The 22,626-nt window shown below is 54.2% G+C and overlaps 2 protein-coding genes across 2 annotated transcripts; both read right to left on the minus strand.

Annotated features, from left to right (window-relative positions):
* Positions 1 to 242: 242 nt before the first annotated feature.
* On the minus strand, positions 243 to 3,865 carry LOC105488481 (glycosylphosphatidylinositol anchor attachment 1). The gene is given in 13 exon segments (XM_011752604.3): positions 243 to 581; positions 720 to 890; positions 982 to 1,172; positions 1,323 to 1,418; positions 1,586 to 1,739; positions 1,852 to 2,048; positions 2,131 to 2,280; positions 2,282 to 2,328; positions 2,422 to 2,523; positions 2,601 to 2,748; positions 2,954 to 3,065; positions 3,151 to 3,330; positions 3,652 to 3,865. Coding segments are annotated over 13 exon segments (1,866 nt in total). The 5' UTR covers positions 3,726 to 3,865; the 3' UTR covers positions 243 to 337.
* Positions 3,866 to 4,280: 415 nt separating this feature from the next.
* LOC105488480 (exosome component 4) lies at positions 4,281 to 9,121 on the minus strand. The gene is made up of 3 exons (XM_011752602.3): positions 8,833 to 9,121; positions 7,589 to 7,795; positions 4,281 to 7,497 (listed from the first exon to the last, which is right to left on the minus strand). The coding sequence occupies exons 1-3, from the start codon at positions 9,001 to 9,003 to the stop codon at positions 7,138 to 7,140; spliced, it is 738 nt and encodes a 245-aa protein (XP_011750904.1). The 5' UTR covers positions 9,004 to 9,121; the 3' UTR covers positions 4,281 to 7,137.
* Between the last annotated feature and the right edge of the window lie 13,505 nt (positions 9,122 to 22,626).

The following is a 22,626-nucleotide window of genomic DNA, read 5'->3' on the forward strand; positions in this document are numbered from 1 at the left end:
GTACCACACAGCAATGCACACAGCCCTCCGAGCCTGCATGGCACCCTCCAGGGCTGAGAGTGCACCTGAGGCTCACCTCCCAGGGCTGATGCAGCAGCAGAGCCCTAGCTGGCAGGAATGCTAACCAGTAAGTGGACTACAGCAGCCCTTGCCAGGGAGGAGGTGAGGGAATGCCAAACCCTGCAGGCAGAGGCTTCTCGCCCCCATGCCCTGGGGCCCTACATGGACAGGGGGCCAGGAGCTCAAATAGCTGCTGAAACAGACACTCGTTTATTTCCCCGGAAGGAGGCAGCATGGGGTCCTTGGGGAGTCTCTGTCCAGCTCAGACAGGCAGCTCTCACTTCCAGAAGAGCACATTCCAGAAAAGTAGCCAGCAGGGGTAGAGGCCCAGAGACAGCAGTGGGAAGAGCAGGGCACCGTAGGTGTGGTGCTCCAGCACACCCTGGGCCAGCGCTGCCAGGAAGAGCTGCCAGCCCTCGGCCAGTGACAGTGGCGCCTCCTGAAGCTCCCGCCACAGGAACAGGCTGCCAAGGAGCGTGGCTGCTGGGCTTGTCAGCACCAGCAGGGCAGCATAGAGAGTCCTGGGTGGAGAAGCAACATCAGGGTAGGCTCCATGGTGGGGGCATGGACACCAAGTTGGGGGAAAGGGCTACTGAATGAGGGTACAGTCTGTGATGAGGGCACAGGCGTTGGGGGAAGTGGGGCTGATCCATACATACCGGGGCCCATGAGGCTTGGCAAGCGCAGCGGCGGGCACCATGGTGGTGGCCAGCAGGAAGCCCAGTGAGAAGTTGGTGAGCGCGATGCAGCCCAGCTGCAGTGCTAGGTAGATCAGGGCTACCAGCTTCAGTGCCATCCAGCCCCTGTCTGGGGCCTGTGTGCTTACCACCCTGCAAGACAAAGGGCTCAGAGACAACCCACAGACTGTCTGCATGTCCAGGGGACCTCTAACCCCACCCCCCAGCCAGCCCAGCCTCTCACCGGTGTGTGTTGTGGGGCAGGGCCAGGCCAGCCGCATAAATCGCCAGCAGCGTCAGCACCACAGCCTCAGCCTCTGCCACTGGGAAGTACTGGGTGGCCACGTGTTGGCCCAGCACTGGCAGGACATAGAGGGCCAGTCCCATGGCCTGCGAGATCAGCAGAGGTGCCACGAGCGAGGCCAGCCCCACACCCTGCAGGGTACACAGGCTCTTGGAGATGGGCCCTGGGGCCAGGGGATCCCCAAAGACCACCACCATCCCACCAGCTGAGGCTAAGTTGCAACACTAAACACCAGTCAGACCCTGGAAGCCCACTCCAACAACAGAAGGGGATGCCATCACCTGTGATGGGGGAAGGGGGACACTGGGGCCAGGGGCCCCCCCGGGCTCCTCAAGGCCCACTTCGGCCTCATGCAGCTGCATCCACAGTTCCAGAGCGTAGCCCAATCAAGGACCCCAACAAGAGGTGTAATGGGATCTGCCCAGAGGGGGACCCAGGGCTTACCCCTGTACCCCACCCCCCATCAGAATGGAACACTCTCCCCAGCCTAGAGTTGAGGAGACTGGAGGCTGGTCACAAGTAGATGGCAAGGGGCAGAGGATATCTTGAGACCAAGGACCAGGAGCAAGAAGCCGGCAGCGGGCATGTAGAGGCCGATGGAGACGAAGCGGGAGAGGGCGGGGAGCAAGTAGAGGAAGAAGGACTGGTGTAGGCGCTCCAGGAGGTGGTTGAGCTTGCGGAACATGCCCTCCAAAGCCCTGTCAGGTGTGGGGCAGGTTCATGGCTGGCCACAGCCACCAGGCCATCCCCCACTCCGCCCCAGCTGGACATCATCCTGGGCATGGAAAGGGGGGACCAGAGACTACTTACTTGCCCACTGCCACCAGGTCATACTTGTACTGGCGGAAGCTATTGATGCCCCGCAGGGTTAGGGCCTCCACACGGTAGCGCAGGAAGAGGCCATGGGAGCCGTGGGGGCGGCCGGAGGCCTGCCGCAGAACCATGAGCAGCAGTGTCTGCAGGCCCTGCAGCGGTCCATCCAATGACGTCCAGTCCTGAGGCTGTAGCTTTAGAGGTGCAGGACAGGATGAGACAGGCCCTCCCACAGACCCTGTGCCCTTCAGCCCTCAGGCAGGCAGGCAGCCCCACCTTGCCCTGAAGCGTGCACAACAGGCCCCCTTTCTGGCAGAAGGTCTGGAAGAGATTGAGCAGGTCAAGGTTGGGCAGCTGCCCGTTGAGCCCCTCCACAGCCACATCGAGGCTGGTGACCACATCACTGCTCAGCTCCAGCGCCACGGCCAGCCTGAATGGCCCCAGCTCGGCCCTGCAGGGGTGACGACTGCATGCCTGTAGAAGCAAGTGAATGAACGCTGATGGGGGATCTGGTGAGGGCAGTGAACCTGAGAGGCAGACCAAAGCATGCAGGACAAGAGAACCTACCAGTGACATTGACATCGTGGTAGGCTTCAAGCCAAGCCTCAGTGCCCAGAAGGTCGTGTTCTGTTACCAGGAAGATGATATCTTTGGCCCAGTAAATCTGCCCTGGAGACCAGAAGCAGGATCAGCAAGGTCTGGGGCACTGACCAAACCCCTCCATGGCCAGCAACCCTGAGCCTCACCCCGGAAGTGGGCAGCCAGTGCCAGCAGCAGCCCCACAGCCTGGCTGTTGGTAGAGTCTGAGCCACAGGGCACGGTGAGCACAAGCGACTCCGTGCTGGCAGCACGAGGGGCCCGCAGGATGCCGTATACGTTGGTGCCTGACACCATCTGTATGCAATATGGGGGGGGGGGACCTCAGTGTAACTGTGGTAGGGCGCTGAAGCCCCCCCTTTTCTAGCCCTCCAATGCCCACCAGGGATTTCCCCTCCCACTGAGCTTCCTGGCCCCATGACACCCGCCAACGTGATACCCAGCCCAGACCCCTCCCTCCAAGGTGCTTTCTGGGCCCAGGCACACCCCACTCCCCCAGTACATAGCGCTCGTGGGTCTCATCTGGGAAGGGCAGTTTCCGGGAGAAACTCTGCGTGTAGACCTCCAGCCCTACTGACCGCATCGTCCGTTCAAGCCAGGCCACTGGTAGAGCCCTGCAAACACGATGGGAGCCTATGAGCAGAGCTCCCCGGCCTTAGCCACCACTGCTCGCCCCATACGCCCTGCTCTGCCGCTCACCCCGACTTCTTGCGGTGGGCAGCGAAGTCCCGTGCAAAAGCCCGGGCACGGTCTCCGCCCGCAAACTGCTCCTCCACCATGGTGGAGCCCATGGCGTTCTCCGACATGTAAGTGCGCTGGGTCAGCGGCGGGAAAACCAGCGCCAAGAACCAGGCGATGCCCGCCACGTAGCTCAGCACGCTGTGAGAGAGGACGGAGGGGCACCGGAGCGTCAGCGGGTCCTGAGACGCCGACCCGAGGCCACAGCCTCCGCACCCGGGGTCGATCGCGCGGGTCTGAGACCTAAACCCGGAGTCCTGGCATCGGGACGCCGGACCGGAGGGCTGAGCCTGGGCCTGATACCCTCAGTGCTTCCAGAGGGCAGCAGCGGAAGGGCGCGAGCAGCCGGAGGGGAGCGAGCAGCCGGAGCGGCCCCGGCCCTCGATGGGCACCGCGCAAGGGCCGCCGCCAGCGCGAGTTCCAGGGCTTTCGGGTCCCCGCCTCCCCGGGCCCTGTTCTCACCACAGCGGCGCGTTGAGGCGCAGCACGAGGCGGGCGAGCGCGCGCCGGCGAACGGGGTCCGACAGGAGGCCCATGGCGGGGCAGGGCGGCGCGGCGACGGACCCTCTGCGGTCTCCGGACCCTCTGCCGCCTCCAACTACCGCCGCGGTGCCCGCAGGCTGCTCCTGTCAGACCCGTGGACCGCGCTCGCCCGCACTTCCGGTCCCAGCGGCGCCCGCGACGGCGCGCATGTCCGGAGCACAGGACGCGCCCCCAACACCCCGAACTGCCGGGGCGCGCAAGCCCAGACAGCGGCTGGCTGCAGGGTGGGCGGTGCTGGTGAAGCCGGAAGGACGCGAGCGGGTTGGGGAGTCCGCTAGGCGCTGCCCCCAGGAGAGTCGGACCCGCAGTGCACCGCCCCGGAGGGAGGCAGGTAGCCCTACAGTCGGAGGAGAGCAGAGAAGATGCCCGACAGCAGGCCGAGCTGGTCGGGGCAGCGAGATATCGCCCACTGGAAGGCCCGCAGGAGTCAGAGGTGATGAGCCGGGCAGTATCGCGGGAAACCCACCCCCGATATTCGACGTGGGTCTTTTTCTATTTTCCCTAAGTGGGGCTGGTCTGAGAAATAAAGGGAAAGAGTACAAAAGAGAGAAATTTTAAAGCTGGGTGTCCGGGGGAGACATCACATGTCGGCAGGTTCCGTGATGCCCCCCAGCCATAAAACCAGCAAGTTTTTATTAGCAATTTTCAAAAGGGAGGGAGTGTACGAATAGGGTGTGGGTCACAGAGATCACATGCTTCAAGGGTGACAAAAGATCACAAAGCAGAAGGCCATGGCGAAACTAGAATCACTAATGAATTTCCATGTCCGGCTGTGCACGCATTGCCAGGGTTCAAGAGCAGAGAACCGGTCTGACTAGAATTCTCCAGGCTGGAACTTCCTAATCCTAGCAAGCCTGGGGGCGCTGCAGGAGACTAGGGCACTTCATCCCCATCTACATCTGCATAAGGCAGACACCCCCAGAGCGGCCATTTCAGAGGCCTCCCCTAGGAAAGCATTCTTTTCCCCCAGGGCTGTTAATTATTAATATTCCTTACTGGGGAAAGAATTCAGCGATACTTCTCTTACCCGTTTTCAGTAACAAGAGAAATATGGCTCTGTCCTGCCTGGCCCACAGGCAGCCAGACTTTAAGGTTATCTCCCTTGTTCCCCAAGATCGCTGTTACCCTGTTCTTTTTTCAAGGTGCCCAGATTTCATATTGTTTAAACACGCATTAAACGAACAATCTGTGCAGTTAACGCAATCATCACAGGGTCATGAGCTGATATACATCCTCAGCTTATGAAGATGATGGGATTAAGAGATTAAAGACAGGCATAGGAAATCACAAGAGTATTGATTGGGGAAGGGATAAATGTCCATGAAATCTTTTTTTTTTTTGAGACGGAGTCTCACTCTGTCGCCCAGGCTGGAGTGCAGTGGCGCAATCTCAGCTCACTGCAAGCTCCGCCTCCTGGGTTTACGCCATTCTCCTGCCTCAGCCTCCCGAGTAGCTGGGACTACAGGCACCCGCCACCTCGCCCGGCTAGTTTTTGTATTTTTTTTAAGTAGAGACGGGGTTTCACCGTGTTAGCCAGGATGGTCTCGCTCTCCTGACCTCGTGATCCACCCGTCTTGGTCTCCCAAAGTGCTGGGATTACAGGCTTGAGCCACCGCGCCTGGCCGTCCATGAAATCTTTACAATTTATGTTCTGTCATGGCTTTAGCGGGTACCTCTGTTCGGGGTCCCTGACTTCCCACAACAGGGCAGGTGGGTGGAAAGCCGGCGGCGGTCAGAGAATGGATGCCAAGCGATACTGTCAATGACTCAGGACGTCCCAGTGGAGTCACAGCATGAGCCCAGCACCAAGGTTTTCTGAGTCAGATGACCGCAGAGATGCTGATAGCACTACTGGCCAAAATGGGCTTCACTAGAGCTGGGGTGTGTGCAGTATAAAGTAGGGGAGCATACTGTCCCTGTCCAGGCCAAGAGATCCTTGGAATATTAGGGGAGCAGCAGCCCCAGGGTCCACACTGCAGGAGCTGGTAGTCAGGGCTCCGGCAGGTCTGTGGGCCAGAGGTGAATGAAGGGGTAGTTTGCTCAAGAAGAGGATGCACTTTGGGAAGGTGAGGTGGGAGGATCCTTTGAGACCAGCCTGGACAACAAAATGAGACCCAGTCTCTACACACAAAAAAATTCTTTTTAAATTAGCCAGGTAGGTGGGACATGCCTGTAGTCTTAGTTCAGGAGGCCAAAGTGGGAGGATCACTTGAGCCTAGGAGATTGAGACTGCAGTGAGCTGTGATCACACCACTGCACTCCAGCCTGAGCAGAGCAAGACTATGTCTCAACAAATAAATAGTGGTGGGCAGAGAGAAGGGTCAAAACTGAAGACTCCATGTGAGAACAATTTTTTTTTTTTTTTTTTTTTTGAGACAGAGTCTTGCTGTCATCCAGGCTGGAGTGCAGTGGTGCTATCTTGGCTAACTGTGACCTTCATCTCTGGCTCAAGTGATTCTCCTGCCCCAGCCTCCCTAGTAGCTGGGACTACAAGTACCTGCCACCACACTAATTTTTGTATTAGTAGAGATGGGGTTTCACCATGTTGGCCAGGCTGGTCTCGAACTCCTGACCTCAAGTGATCCATGAGAACAGGTAATTTTTGTACTTTTATTTTTTTTAGATGGAGTCTTGCTCTGTCGCCTAGGCTGCAGTGCAGTGGCACGATCTCGGCTCACTGCAACCTCCGCCTCCCTGGTTCAAGAGATTCTCCTGCCTCAGCCTCCTGAGTAACTCAGATTACAGGCATGTGCCACCACCCCCAGCTAATTTTGTATTTTTCGTAGAGACGGGGTTTCACCATGTTGGCCAGGATGGTCTCAAATTCCTGACCTGAAGCAATCCGCCTGCCTCAGCCTCTCAAAGTTCTGGGATTACAGGTGTGAGCCACCATGCCTGGCTGTTGTATTTTTTAGAGCCCAAGGTAAGCAGCAGGAAAAGCCCAAGGGGCTCCAGGCCATAGTCCAGAGGCCATGGAACATGGCCCCCACATCTCTAGGTTGGGTACTCAGAGCCAGCTGAGTTCTCCCTCAGCCCTTTGCTCAGGGCCCCGGATGTGCCAGAGTAAGGGTAACAGATTCCTCAGTCCAATGACCTGGCTCATCTTGCCAGGCCCTGCCTCCTGCTCAGCTGCCTTGAGTCCTTACTGGGACATGTTGCTTTTTCCACCCAGGACCTCCCCCACAGCAACCCCCTAATCCACTGTTCTCTTCAGGGTTTGAATTAGGCTACACAGAGATAGGCAGTTCATGTGTGGGCGAGGGGCCCTGGTCATCCCCAGGAGCCAGCACCAGACCAGGCTCTGCCAGGCTTCACATGGCTCTGAAGTGCTGTTGGGTGATTAACGTACAGTGAGGGTTGTGTGGGCAGAGGAGGGTTTTATTCTGGACATGGGTGGCTGGGCGGTCAGTCCCCCAGCAAGATAGAGGCCTCACGCACATGCTGCCTGACCACTCTGTCCAAGAGGGTGTGCACATCTCGAGCAGCCTGGGCAGCAGCCTCCAACACCCGCTCCAGGTGGTCCTCGTGCAGCCGGGCATCCATCTCAAGCAGCGCAATCTGTCCTGAGGCTGGCAGCAGGGCCAGGGCCAGCTGGGGGCCACCAGCTGCTTCCTCCACATGGCTGAGGTCCGCCAGGGCTGTGCCGTCCACAAAGCCAGCTGAGCACGCACACACAAAGTCTCTCATGGGTATCCCAGCATCCAGCACTGCCAGTGTGGCTGCATTCACACAAGCTGCATAGGTCCCACCATCTGCCTGTAGCACCTGCAGGGACCCCAGGGTGTGAGTCTATCAGACTCTCTCCCCAACCCCATCACACCCACCCCTCCCTGGACTGACGCTGCAGCCGGCTCACCTGCACATAGATATCAATCTGGGAACGTGGGTGCAGCTGTGTGAGGATGGCTGCCTCGAAAGTCTGGCGGAGCTGCAGGCCCATCTCACAGGACTTCCGGTCCCCATGTGGCCGTCGCTTGCGCTCACCTGTGCTGAAGGTCGCTGAACTATACTGACAGTTCACTAGGGCCCTGTCCGGCAGGGCTCGAGCCCGGGAACCCCGGATCTGGAAGAGGACGGACACATGAGCCAGGCCCACTCCTTCCAGCTCACACGCCACTGTCCTCTGTGGGTCTGCCTCTCCCTCCACTTTCAATGCCTCAGCAAGGGGCAACTACATTACCTCCAAAACAAAGCCCCCTGTTTTGCACTCTCTGTCTTGCATGTGTTGCCCTCTGGCATCTTTTAATTGGCTTCCTTGTGCCCATCCTTGCCCCATTCCCTGCCAACCCAAGTTTACAAACATCAAGGCTGATTCTGTCTCACCTTCACACTCAAATCCTAATTACCTTACAAAGGTTTCACATTACATATGAAATAAAATCCCAAATCATTTCCCTGGTCTACAAAACCCTAATTCCTCACCTCCCCGGGAACTCTCAACCTTATTTAGAGTTATCCCCTCTTTCCCCACCAGCAGTCTTTCTGTTATGCATAAGTGCCTTGCTTGTTTTCACCACCGTGGTCTTCGCCCTCCTGGTTCCCTCCGCCTGGAAAGCAGAGCTCCTACCCTCATGCGCTAAACAAACACTCTTTCAATACCTTCACTGGCCAGGCACAGTTACAGCGCTGGAAACACAGCAATGAAACCAGAGAGTTTTATGTAGTTTCTGTCCTTAGGAAGCTTATGTTCTAGCGAGGAAACAGGGGAAAATGCTTAAGCAAAATAGGCATTTGAGATTGTAGATGCACAAAAGACAAGGGTTTATTGTAGGGAGAGAAGTACCGCGTGGATAAAGCCGTCTGGGAAGGAGTGACGTCGGAGTAGAGCTGAGAGGAGAGGGAGCGAGTGGGGGAGTGCCTGGCACGTTGAAGAGCCGCAAAGAGGAGGGAGAGCGCAGGCACAGAGACCGATGAGAAAGGCAGGACCACCGCGCAGCACACTAAAGACTTGCGTTTACTCCGAGTGAGACGCAGTGCTGAGCATCGGCTGTGTAGACTGAGGCGCGCCGGCCGCACCTCTCAAGTCCCCGAACCTGTGCTCAGCCCGGCTGCCCCGCAGATCCCGCGGTCACGCGATTCCCATCCCGCACGCCCACTCGCCTCGTGCGGGCCGTAGACCACCGCCAGCGCCTTGGTGTTGCCCTGCTCGATGTAGGCCGAGCCGTCAGCCTGCGCGAACACGCCCATCCGAGCCTGGATCTTGCGCAGCTCCCCGGCGCGCCGACCGTCCACCCGGTAGCCCTGGTCCGACAAGAGCTCCAGCCCCGCCATGCTGCCCGGCCGCCAGCTCCGCTCTCTGCCTAGTTCTCTGATTCGCGGGAGAACTACAGCGCCCTGCGGCTCCGACCTCCCCGAATCTACGGGTTCCGGCGGTCCGCTATCACTTCCGGTTCCGGGGAGCTACAGCTCCCCGCGGTCCCGACCTCCCTGGATCTACGGTTTCCGGCGGTCCGCTGTCACTTCCGGTCCCGGGGAACTGCAGTTCCTCGCGGCACCGACCTCCCTGGATCTACGGTTTCTGGCGGTTCGGCTTCACTTCTGTCTCCGGGGAACTGCGGTGGCGCTGTCGGGGAAGCAGCGGTTGAGCCCGCAGCCGTTCCCGGAGCTGTGCCACGGGTGCCAGGAGGTGGGCGCCCGCCGAAGGAGAAATTCCCGTCACGCCCTCGGGACCAGTGGTGCCTACATTCAGCCCTTCCCCTCGCCCCAAGTGTGGAAGTGGAAGGATGAACCCAGTGGGTTGCGACACTGACAGGAGAAGGCATTGAGCGGTCCTAGAAAAGTGACCAGGCTGGTGTCCCAGGATGGTCCACACCTGGCACCTCTCCAGTCCTCTCATGCCCTCCCTTTACACCGAGCTTCCACACTGCAGTCGAGTGGGCCTCCCTTTTCCTTTTGAGGTTGCAGATTTCCTCATCCTTTCCAGAGAGGGGTTGTGTGTCTGTTTATCTCTTGCCACTTAACCTCAGCGGCTTCAAATAGCAATCATTCTATTATTATGTCCTGCAGTCTTGGGTTATCTAGGCTCAGCTAGGTAGTTTGCACGTAGGCTCTCTCCTACAGTTGCTGCCAGATGGTGGCTGGGGCTGGAGCCATCCTAAAGCTTTCTCTTTCACATCTTTGGTGGCTGATGCTGGTGGCTGGCCAGGACCTCATCTGTGGCTGTCAGGCAGCACACCTACCTGTGGCTTCTCCATGCTTCCTTGCAATATGGCAGCTGGGTTCCAAGGGTAGCCTTCCAGGACAATGAGATGGACAACATGTGCATGATATTTTTAGAACCTAGCCTCAGAAGTCACATAGTGTCCCTCCTGCCAGACTTTGTGGGTCAAGGCAGTCAGACACATCTACCCAGGCTTAAGGGATGGGGACAGGGACCCCACCCTTCAGTGGGAGGAGTGTCAATATTAGACTGTAGGAACAGCAGGTGGGCTGGGGAAATGCAGTCTGCTGCAGGGGCCCAAGTTCAGCATCCCCTTAGAGGTGGTTATGCTCTCCTGAAAGACTGAGAGGCATGAGAATGAGTGAGCAAGCCACAGCCCTGCTGCTGCAGCTGGTATGAGGCCATGATAGGCCACTATCCTCTGCCACTGGCCACCACCGATTCCCCACCCTTGGCTCTGCAGCCAGACACTGCGTACTGTGGAGCAGCCCAGGCCCTTCTCCCCTTGCAGTCTGAGCTCTTCCTGTCCCTGTTCTTACTGGGTCATTTTGTTTGTTTGTTTTGTTTTTTTGAGATGGAGTCTCACTCTGTCACCCAGGCTGGAGTGCTGTGGCACAGTATCAGCGCACTGCTCCCTCCACCTCCTGGGTCCAAGTGATTCTTGTATCTCAGCCTCCCAAGTAGCTGGGAAGCTGGGATTACAGGCACCTGCCACTATGCCTGGGGAAGGTTTTTGGTTTTTTTTTTTTTTTTTGGAGACGGAGTCTCACTGTCACCCAGGCTGGAGTGCAGAGGCACGATCTCAGCTCACTGCAACCTCCAGCTCCTGGGTTCAAGCGATTCTCCTACCTCAGCCTCCCAAGTAGCTGGGATTACAGGCATGCGCCACCATGCCCTGCTTTTTTTTTGTAGTTTTAGTAGAGATGGGGTTTCACCATGTTGACCAGGCTGGTCTTGAACTCCTGACCTCAGGTGATCCACCTGCCTCGGCCTCCTGCCACTGCACCTGGCCATTACTGGGTCGTTGTTTCGACTGTCCACTGACAGTCCTTGCCACATGCAGGAAGACTAGACATCCAGGGAGCTCTGTGGACTGCCCACCCTAGTTGTGTAGCAGTGACCATAGCAACTCAGGAAAATGAGGACGATGTTGGTATTCAGCCTAAGTAGCCCAAAGTAGGCCAGTGATAGCTGCTACTTCAAGATCAGCGGAACCTTTGCTGTGTTCCCTGGTGGAAGTATTCACCTTCAGGAACTAGGCCTCCAACCTGGCAGCATTCCAGGTTTAGGATTATGGGGCCACTGCTACCTCACACTTTTGGTTCTCTGATCCTCGTACTCCAGCTTTAGGGTACACACATGGGTCGATTCAAATTTTGGAGGCCTAAAGCTTATACAAATTCAGGGGCCGTGAGGAGTATCCTCAAGATCCCTCCGGAATAATCAATTTGCTAGAAGGACTCACTATAGACTCATGGCTAAGATTATTACACAGAGAAGATAATAAGTCTGAATCAGCAAAGAGAAAAGGTGCATGGGATGAATTCCACAGGAAATCAGGCGTGAGCTGGCCAAGTGCTCTCCTGGTGGACTCCACAGGAAGAAGCTGGAGCTGTGTGTGTGAAATGCTGTCTGCCAGGGAAGCTTCTTAGACACTCAGCACCCTGGGGTTTTATGGAGGGAAGGTTACATACACAGTCTGTGCCAAGCATGTGCCCAAATTCCAGACCCCCAGAAGCAACACAGGCGTTCAGCATGAGCCATGTTTGTACAAACAGTCTAGGCACAGTGAGACACGCTTTCCAGAGAATGGAGGGAACCATCCCAAAACCCAAATTCCCAGACACCAACTCTTCAAGCTTGCCTGTGAAGAAGAGCTTCTCAGGCCTGCCGTTAACTCGTCTACGCAGTCTTCTTTTGAAACATAAGACAAAATTATATATCCAAAACTAAGTGAATAGTGAGAAAAGAAGCCCCAACACAAACATTTTAAAAGTTGACAAATACTACAAACATCACAAAATGCAGAAAACCTACAGGTTTCCCCTACATTTCTTTGATGCATTCTCTGATGCTCTGTTAAGATTACAACACTTTTTTTTTTTTTTTCTTTTTTTTTTTTTTTTGAGACGGAGTCTCGCTCTGTCGCCCAGGCTGGAGTGCAGTGGCGCGATCTCGGCTCACTGCAAGCTCCGCCTCCTGGGTTTACGCCATTCTCCTGCCTCAGCCTCCTGAGTAGCTGGGACTACAGGCGCCCGCCACCGCGCCCGGCTAATTTTTTGTATTTTTAGTAGAGACGGGGTTTCACCGTGGTCTCGATCTCCTGACCTTGTGATCCGCCCGCCTCGGCCTCCCAAAGTGCTGAGATTACAGGCGTGAGCCACCGCGCCCGGCCTTTTTTTTTTTTTTTTGAGACGGAGTCTTGCTCTGTTCCCCAGGCTGGAGTGCAGTGGCACGATCTCGGCTCACTGCAAGCTCCGCCTCCGGGGTTCACACCATTCTCCTGCCTCAGCCTCCCAAGTAGCTGGGACTATAGGCACCCTTCACCACGCCTGGCTAATTTTTTTATTTTTATTTTTAGTAGAGACGGGGTTTCACCGTGTTAGCCAGGGTGGTCTCAGTCTCCTGACCTCATGATCTGCCCGCCTCGGCCTCCCAAAGTGCTGGGATTACAGGCTTGAGCCACCATGCCCGGACGACAACACTTTTTATAATGTAACCTCCTATATGTAGAAAGAAGGTGGCAGATGCGGTGACTCGCGCCTGTAATCCCAACACTTTTGGGAGGCAGAGGCAGGTGGATCCCTTCAGTCTAGGAGTTCAAGATCAGCCTGGACAACATGGCAAAACCCCATCTCTACAAAAAATACAAAAAATTAGCTGGACATGGTGGTGCATACCTGTGGTCCCAGCTACTTGGGAGGCTGAGGTGGGAGGATCACTTCAGCTGGGGAGGTCAAGGCTGCAGTAAGCTGTGGTCCTACCACTGCACTCCAGCCTGGGCAACAGAATGAGATGCTGTCAAAACAAAAAACAAATAAACAAAAACCAAGAAAGAAAATGATTTAGTTTCTCCTCTCACATGTTTGATCAAAATTTAATTTTATTACTTATAGTTAAGTTGCTTTCAGGTAAAAGCTCCTTTGGGTAATATGTACATTTTTAGAATTGTCATTAAATTTGAGGAAATCGCTTATCAAATTTTTTCCACATGTGAGCCATAACATTTCAGGTGTTGGCTGGGTGAGGTAGCTCATGCCTGTAATCCCAACACTCTGGGAAACTGAGGCAGGAGGATCGCTTGAGGCCAGGTGTCCGAGACCAGCCTGGGCAGCATAGTGATACACTATCTCTACAAAAAAAAAAAAAAAAAATTAAAAATTAGCTGGGCATGGTGGCACACGCCTGTAGTTCCAGCTACTTGAGAGACTGAGACGGGAGGTTGGCCTGAGCCAAGGGAGTTCAAAGCTGCTGTGAGCTATGATCGCTCCACTGCACTCCTGCCCGTACCACAGAGTGAGGCTCTGTCTCAAAAAACAAACAAAAAAACCCAGAACCCTCCCCCCAAATAAAAATGAATTTGAGTTTGGGTTTTCTTGCTTGTGACTACTCTTAGATCCTCTTTGAGTTGACACTTGGCCAGTGTCATCAGCTTGTTGTGTTAACATGGAGCCGAGGGAGATGGGTGTTTCTGGAAGCCATTTCTACACCAGAATGAGTAGCGACAGCATAACTGTATCAGGAAGTGACTGTTCCCACCAAGCCCAAGCAAAACGTACCCTCAACTCAGCCTCCCAGGAGCTGGACCCCACACCGCCCCCTTCCAGCTCTGTGCAGCAGGGGAGGGGGTAACTGATGGCAGGTTGCAGGGGGAAGAGACAGTTTTAGCTGGTTGTGGTTAAAATATCTCACTTTTACAAATTTTATGAAATATATGACTTGACTCTGTAAATAGTTTGCTGGGGCCCAAGCTGGGAAGGGGCTGTGGGACTGAGGATCCTGGAACGGATTCCCGAGATTCCTAGTGAACCTGTTTCTCGAGCTCCAACTCCTTAGGGCAGCACAGGCGCATCCCAGCAGAAGTGCCCCGCCCTGGAAGGGGCTGACATCCAGCTGGCAGCGGGGCAGGGCCTTCAGCAGACTGTGCCACTATTCTGTTGGGCCGAGAAGGGTTTGAGAGACCAGTGAGTCCCAGGGATGTGAGCTCATTGCCACACAGTAGGCACTAAGGTGGGTTGTTAGGATTTTTTTTTTTTTGAGATACAGTCTCACTCTGTCGCCCAGGCTAGAGTGCAACGGCGCGATCTGGGATCACTGCAACCTCCGCCTCCTGTGTTCAAGCGATTCTCATGTCTCAGCCTCCTGAGTATCTGGGATTACAGGCGCATGCCACCGTGCCTGGCTAATTTTTGTATTTTTAGTAGAGACAGGATTTCACCATGTGGACCAGGCTGGCCTCAAACTCCTGACCTAGTGATCTGCCTGCCTTGGCCTCCCAAAGTGGTAGGATTACAGGCGTGAGCCACTGCAGTGCGCCGGTCGTTAGTATTTAGCATGGTCCAGTGGGAGGTAAGCTTGGGATAGAGGTGGAGGAGCTACAGGCAGGAAGAGCAAAGTTGGTTCAGAGTAGGTGTCGGTTCTGGGAAGAACAAATCGCTGCTCCTCCAGGGGAGGGGCCTGAGGTCTTTGTTGTTGTTGTTGTTTTTTGAGACCCAGTCTCATTCTGTTGCTCACGCTGGAGTGCAGTGGCGCGATCTCAACTCACTGCAACCTTCACCTCCTGGGTTCAACCAATTCTCCTGCCTCAGCTTCCCAAGTAGCTGGGATTACAGGTGCCCACCACCATGCCTGGCTAATTTTTGTATTTTTTAGTAGAGATGGGGTTTCACCATGCAGGCCAAGCTGGTCTCCTGACCTCAGGTGACCCGCCTGCCTCGGCCTCCCAAAGTGCTGGGATTACAGGCATGACCCACCGCGTCCGGCCCAAATTTATTTTATTTTTTAATTTTTTTGAGACAACATCTCACTCTGTTGCCCAGGCTGGAGTGCAGTGGCTCGATCTTGGCTCTCTGCAGCCTCGACCTCCTGGGCTTAAGAAATCCTCCCACATCAGCCTCCCTGGTAGCTGGGATTACAGGTGCCTGCCGCCACCCCCAGATACTTTTTTTGTGTTTTTTTGCAGAGATGGGATCTCGTTATGTTGCCCAGGCTGGCCCTGAACCTCTAGGCTCAAGTGATCCTCCCGCCTTGGCCTCCTAAAGTGCTGGGATCGCAGGCATGAGCCACTGCACCCAACCAATATGTACAATATGTATGCATCAATAAAAAATATAAAGAATCCCACTATTCTCTTTCTTTGTCTCATCATTTTTGTAGAAAATTGGACACTTTAGGCTGGGTGAGGTGGCTCATGCCTGTAATCCCAACACTTTAGGAGGCTGAGGCGGGAGGTCAGGAGTTCGAGACCAGCCTGGTCAACATGGTGAAATCCTGTCTCTACTGAAAATACAAAAAATTAGCCACGTGTGGTGGCACGCACCTGTAATCCTAGGCGCGTGCCTGTAATCCCAGCTACTTGGGAGGCTGAGGCGGAAGAAGCACTGGAACCCAGGAGGCGGAGGTTGCACAGTGAGCCAAGATCGCGCCACTGCACTCCAGCCTGGGAGACAGAGCGAGACGCCTTCTCAAAAAAAACAAAAAAAAAAAGAAAAGAAAAAAAACTGGATACTTTAGAGCGTATATCACATCAACTCTGGGTTAGGATTGGCCAATGGCCCTTGTGATTTTGCTCCTGGTTTTTCATGTTGTTTAGTGGCTCACCTGGGCCAGTTCCATGTGTCTGTTTCCCCCACAGTGTGTAGCTTCTAATATTTCTGCTCAGCTCCCCGCTCCTCCTTATTTTTAAGAACTTCTGGCTTCCTAGAAATCACGCCTGGGTCAGCCTAGTTTAGCGCTCACCACCAATTGGTCAAAGGTTGTGTTGAACCTCCCCAAGCCAACGAGGCTCCTGTAGGTCCCCCAATTTCTCTGAAAAAAAATTTTTTTTCGAGACGGAATTTTGCTGCTGTTGCCCAGGCTGGAGCGCAATGGCGCGACCTCAGCTTGCTGCACCTTCTGCCTCCCAGGTTCAAAGGATTCTCCTGCCTCAGCCTCCCGAGTAGCTGAGATTGCAGGCATGCGCCATGCCCAGCTAATTTTTTGTATTTTTTTTTTTTTTGAGATGGAGTCTCGCTCTGTTGCCCAGGCTGGAGTGCAGTGGCCGGATCTCAGCTCACTGCAAGCTCCGCCTCCCGGGTTTACGCCATTCTCCTGCCTCAATCTCCCAAGTAGCTGGGACTACAGGCACCGCCACCTCGCCTGGCTAGTTTTCTGTATTTTTTTTTTTTAGTAGAGACGGGGTTTCACCGTCTTAGCCAGGATGGTCTCGATATCCTGACCTCGTGATCTGCCCGTCTCGGCCTCCCAAAGTGCTGGGATTACAGGCTTGAGCCACCGCGCCCGGCCCATGTTTTGTATTTTTAATAGAGAGGTGGTTTCACCATTTTGGTGAGGCTGATCTTGAACTCCTGACCTCAGGTGATCCACCCGCCTCAACCTCCCAAAGTGCTGAGATTACAGGCATGAGCTACACACCCAGTCCCAATTTTTTTTTTTTTTTTGAGGTGGAGTCTCACTCTGTTGCCCAGGCTGGAGTGCAGTAGTGTGATCTTGGCTCACTGCAACCTCCACCTCCTGGGTTCAAGCAATTCTCCTGCCTCAGCCTCCCAAGTAGCTGGGATTACAGGCACCCGCCACCATACATGGCTCAATTTTTCATTTTTAGTACAGACAGGGTTTCTCCATGTTGACCAGGCTGGTCTTGAACTCCTGACCTCAAGTGATCCACCCACTTCAGCCTCCCAAAGTGCTAAGATTATAGGCGTGAGTCACTGCGCCCAACCTTCTCCCAATTTCTTTCTGTGTCCTGACCAAAAAATCAGAGGTCCTTGACCATTTTGTGACTCATCAGCCACAGGTTTTTTCCAGCAGGTTTGAACCCACACTGGGACCTTGAACATTCCCAGGCACTAATAAAGGTATCTGGGTTTACAAGAAAGAAACTGGCCTGGCCCTGAGCCAAATGCTTTAAACCCACACAGAAACTCCATACCCCGGCCCCCTTGCTGCGGGTACACCCGGGCAGAACACCCCTTTTCTCTCGCTGTCTGTTTCAAGGACTGCTGCCGCTCTCTGTCCCTGAGTTCCCCTCATTAATGCTCTGGACTAGTCACCCTGGCGTTTAGTGCTTCTTCCTTTGGAATCCCAGTAGGCTCCATCTTGTGACAGTTCGGGGCACTCCCTTGGGGGAACTCCCATGCTGCTGCGTTTGGGGTGACTCCAGCCTGGGGTTCGGTGGGATGAAGCAGCTCCGTCCTTTGCTGATGGATGTGTATGTGGTTGGAAAGTTTTCCAGCCTGCTCTGCATTCAGCAAGTGTGATGGGCTAAATAACGACCTGAAGATACTCAGGTCCGAATCACTGAAGCCTAAGAATGTACCTCATTTGGCACAAAAGACTTTGCAGATGTGATGAAGTGAAGGAGCCTGAGATGGGGAGGTGATCCTGGGTGACCCAGGTGGGTCCCTATAGGAGGGAAATGGAGGGAGATTTGACTACAGGAGAAGAGAAGGCTGTGGGATCACCTGGATAGAGATCAGAGTGATGCGGCTGCAAGCCAAGGAGTGCCGGCTGACACCAGGAGCTGGAAGAGGCAAGGCACATGCTTTCCTCTGGAACCTCCAGAAGGAACCATTCGTGTAAAAGCCTTGATTTGAGCTCTATAAGACTCATCTTGGACTTTCGGTCTCCAGGACTGTAAGCTAGTAAGTTTCTGTTGTTTTAAATCTGCAAGTTTGTGGTGATTTGTGAGGGCAGCAGTAGACAGCCAGCACGCCCAACCACTCAGCCTGGGTGCAGCCTGGCACCCAGGTGCAGCGGCTTCTGGACACCCAGGGGTGAATGCAGTATCTGCAGGGTCCTTTCTTTGTCGTCTCTGTCCCTGGTTTTCAGCTACACTCCAGGCCGGCCTGCCATTTCATTTGCTGCTGTCAGCTTTTTCCTACTTGCTTTGCACTGAGCTTCCCACAGCCTGCCATGCACCTTAGGCACGAGTTTCCCACACTGTGCTTCCTAAGGAAGGCGGCCCCATGCAGCTACCAGCCCTGCTACCGCCTCTCACTGGGGCAGCATCTGTGGACCTGGGGTAGGGCGTGGTGGCCTCTGCTTCTCCCAGAGTGAGACCCCTGTGCTGCGGCAGGTGTTGGGGGATGGGAGGCCTCGTCTTCTCTGCGTGTCCCTCCCTGTGTGGTGCCTCTGCCTTGCAGCCAGGAGCCGGGAGGAAGGAACCCTTGTTCTCAGCTGCACCTCCTGGAGTAGAGCTTTTATGACAGGGAGCCAGGGATCAGCGGGGAGCAGGCTGAGCTCAAGCCCCACAGAGTCCCCCTGTTCTGACCAAGGCTTAGTAGATCTTCTTGAATAAATGCTTCTTGCTTTGCTGTATGTCCCTTGGTCAGTTTCCAAGGCGAGAGGGCTGCACAGCCCGCTGGGCGTCCTGCCCTGTGTGGGGTCCCAGGTGGAGGCCTGGAGCACACAGAGTGTCTCTTCCCCACCCTCTTCCTGCACAGGCCAGTCAGATTCCAGAGCATGAGAACTGGACTTGCCTCCCAAGGGCCAGGGCAGCGTGTCCATCTAAAGCGGCAGCATGGTGGTGGTGTCAACTGAAGAATGGCGAGGTTCATACATTTGGAAAGGAGAGCTTTATTTCTCATAAAGGGTTGCAGCCTGCAGGGCGGCCATTCTGACCAGCAGGGAAGTATAACCTCCAGTGAGAAGTCAAAAACAGACACTTCATGGGAGGGGCAAGGGGAACAGGAATTTATGCTGAAGGGAGTGGCCAAATATACATATTCAATGAGCTGTAAGAGGAGTCATGAATATTTATGAAAGGGGAGCACACAAACGCACAATTGAGCTTCACACCTCCCCATGGGACTCATGTTCAAAAAATGGTGGCATTATCATGATCTGAGGGTGGGGTTTTCAGGTTTCCAGCATCAAATGGTGCAGCAGAGGACACAAAACCCCTCCCTGTGCTTCCTCCATAGCCACAGAGCCACTCCATGGCCAGTGGTCTCTATCAGGAAGGAATGCAGGCTGGCAGATCGTTTCGGCAGGTTGAACCTCCGCCACCCAGGTTCAAGCGATTCTCCTGCCTCAGCCTCCCAAGTAGCTGGGATCACAGGCATCTGCCACCACACCCGGATAATTTATGTATTTAGTAGAGATGGGGTTTCACCACGTTAGTCAGGCTAGTCTCAAACTCCTGACCTCAGGTGATCCATCCACCTCAGCCTCCCAAAGTGCTGGGATTATGGTGTGCGCCACCGCACCCGGCCAGCACATTTTCTCTCTTTGTTCATCTGGAACTGTCTTTATTTCACTTTCATTTTCAAAAGTGGTTTTCCTAAATACAGGATTCTTGCTCGACCGTGTTTTTCTGACTTTGAGTACGCCGTCCTATTGTCTTCTGGTCTCTGCCGCTGCTTCTGAGGAGTCAGGTGTTAATCTTATTTAGGGTTCTCTTATATGTGATGAATCATTTTTTTATCTTGTTACTTTCAAAACTTTATCTTTGTCTTTGCTTTCCAGTATTTTTACCACGATATGTGAGCTCCCGGAACCTGCCCACATTCCTTGCCATGAGACTCCTCCAGCAGTGGAGACTCTGCCCTGGGTGGAATCTCTTTCATGCTTTGAGTTTTTTCCACTGGAAAGAGACCTGTCCTTTGAAAGGATCACCTGATTCGGTTAGGCTCACCCAAGACCATCTCCTTTATCCCCCAGCAGTGTCAAGCGACATAACCTAATCATGGCAGTAAAGTCCATCTTATTCACAGTCCTGGGGATGATGCAGGGCACGTACAGCAGGAAATCCTGGAAACCTTCTGATAATTCTGCCTATCACGCTCTACCCTCTGGCTTTCAGAGTGTGTGAGTTGAAAGTTGACACTCTGAGCCTCTCATTCTTTTTTTTTTTTTTTTTTTTTTTTGAGACAGAGTCTCACTCTTGTTGCGGAGGCTGGAGTGCAGTGATGCGATCTTGGCTCACCACAACCTCCGCTTCCCAGGTTCAAGCAATTCTTCTGCCTCAGCCTTCCGAGTAACTGGGATTACAGGCATGCACCCCCACGCCCAGCTAATTTTGTATTTTTAATAGAGACAGGGTTTCTCCTTGTTGGTCAGGCTGGTCTCAAACTCCCAACCACAGGTGATCCACCCGCCTCAGCTTCCCAAAGTGCTGGGATTACAGGCATGAGCCACCACGCCCAGCCAAGCCTCTCATTCTTTTGGGGTAGAATCTCTCCAACTATCAGAAATACTCTACTCGGGGCTGGGCTTGGTGGCTCACACTTGTAATCCCAGCACTTTGGGAGGCCGAGGTGGGTGGATCACCTGAGGTCATGAGTTTGAAAACAGCCTGGCCGAAAGGGTGAAACCTTGTCTCTACTAAAAATACAAAAAAATTAGCCAGGCGTGGTGGTACACACCTGTAGTCCTAGCTACTTGGGAGGCTGAGGCAGGAGAATTGCTCGAACCCGGGAGTCGGAGGTTGCGGTGAGCCGAGATGGCGCCACTGCACTCCAGCCTGGGTGACAGAGTGAGACTCTGTCTCAAAAAAAAAAAAAAGAAAAAAAAAGAAAAACTCTACTTTGGCCAGGTGTGGTGACTCACACCTGTAATTCCAGCACTTTGGGAGAACAAGGCAGGAGGATAACTTGAGGCCAGGAGTTTAAGGCCAGCCTGGGCAACATAGTGAGAGCCCGGGCTGGGCACAGTGGCTCATGCCTGTAATCTCAGCACTTTGGAAGGCCGAGGTGGAGGGATCACGAAGTCAGGAGATTGAGACCATCCTGGCTAACACGGTGAAATCCTGTCTCTACTAAAAATACAAAAAAAAAAACTAGCTGGGTTTGATGGCGGGTGCCTGTAGTCCCAGCTACTCCGGAGGCTGAGGCAAGAGAATGGCGTGAACCCGGGAGGCGGAGCTTACGTGAGCTGAGATCGCGCCACTGCCCTCCAGTCCGGGAGACAGAGCAAGAGTACGTGTCAAAACAAACAAACAAACAAACAAACATAGTGAGACCCTGTTTCTACCAAACAAACAAACAAATAAACCTAGCCAGGCATGGTGGTGCATGCATCTGTGGTTCCAGCTACTTAGGAGGCTGAGGTGGGAGGATGACTTGACCCTGGGAGGTCAAGGCTTCAATGAGCTATGGTTGCACCACTGCACTCCAGCCTGAGTGACAGAGTGAGACCCTATCTCAAAAAAAAAAAAAAAAAAAAAAGTAAATAAAATAAAAAAAGAAAAATACTCTACTCCATTTTTTTTCTTAATTATAGGAATTATTTTATTTTATTTTATTTTATTTGAGACAGAGTCTCGTTCTGTTGCACAGGCTGGAGTGCAGTGGCGTGATCTCAGCTTACTGCAACCTCTGCCTCCCGGGTTCAAGCGATTCTCCTGCCTCAGCCTCCCAAGTAGCTGGGATTACAGGTGCCGCCATCACACCTGGCTAATTTTTGTATTTTTTTAGTAGAGACGGGGTTTCACCATGTTGGCCAGGTTGGTCTCGAACTCCTGACCTCAGGTGATCTGCCCGCCTCAGCTTCCCTAAGTGCCAGGATTACAGGTGTGAGCCAACACGCCTGGCCAATAATTACTTAAATTGTCATGATTTCTGTTGGGATTCAGTACAGTTGCCCCCAGTCTCCTGGAGTAGTAGTCTCAGGGGTGCTGCCCCCACTCGCAAAGGTGAGGGGCCCTGCGATGGCTTCACTCAAGGAGCCACAGGGAAGGGAGCATGAGAATCCCAGGAGAGTCTACAAATCAGCAAGTGGAAACTAGACCCATCAAACAAGCAAAAGAGAAAAATGATGTAAACTACGTAATAATCATAAGGTAAGAAAAAGCCAGAAAACCAAAGTAACCGTGCAGAGGTGTCCCTTTAAAGACAGATTGGATAGAAGAAGAAAGTCCTTCATATGATCTAAAATGCAAGCCTACTGTCACCATTGAGGGTGGCTCCCCTGTCCCTGGGGAGGTCTGTCTTTAGGTCCTGGTCCTCAGCCTCTGGTGGGCTACCTGCCCCATCCCCTTCCTTGAGGTTATGGCCCAGATGTGGTGCCTCCTCCAGGGCACCTGCCTGCTTGCTGCGACCTCCATGTGACAATACCAGGGCCCTCTCCCCCCAGAAACAGGCCCAGCCTCCCTTGTGGCAGCTCCAGCACTGCCTGGTGCATCCCTTTGCCTTCAGCCCCCTCCTATGCTCTCCTAGTGTGTTCTCAGCTGGCTCTGCCCCTGTAGCCCTGACCTGCCCTGGTTGCTGCTGTCCAGCTCCTGCTGTTGCTGGGCCCCATCCTGCAGGGCAGCCACACACCCACCTTTCTCGATCCCTTCAGATGCTGTGCCAACCGTGACTGCCCAGATACCATACCCAGTTGCCTTGACCCATGTCCTGGCATGGCCAGGCCTGCAGGCTGTGACTGGTGGCCAGTGGGCAGTCAGATGGGTGAGTGCAGAGGCTTGAATCCCATATCCCTTCTCCCACAACACACTTGGGCTTGGCTGGCCCAAAGAAGCGTCCATCTTCTAGGAGGAGGATTCCTGCAGGGAGCCAGAGACTTGGGACAGT

Source organism: Macaca nemestrina, chromosome 8, assembly GCF_043159975.1.
Source record: "Macaca nemestrina isolate mMacNem1 chromosome 8, mMacNem.hap1, whole genome shotgun sequence".
NCBI lineage: Eukaryota > Metazoa > Chordata > Mammalia > Primates > Cercopithecidae > Macaca > Macaca nemestrina.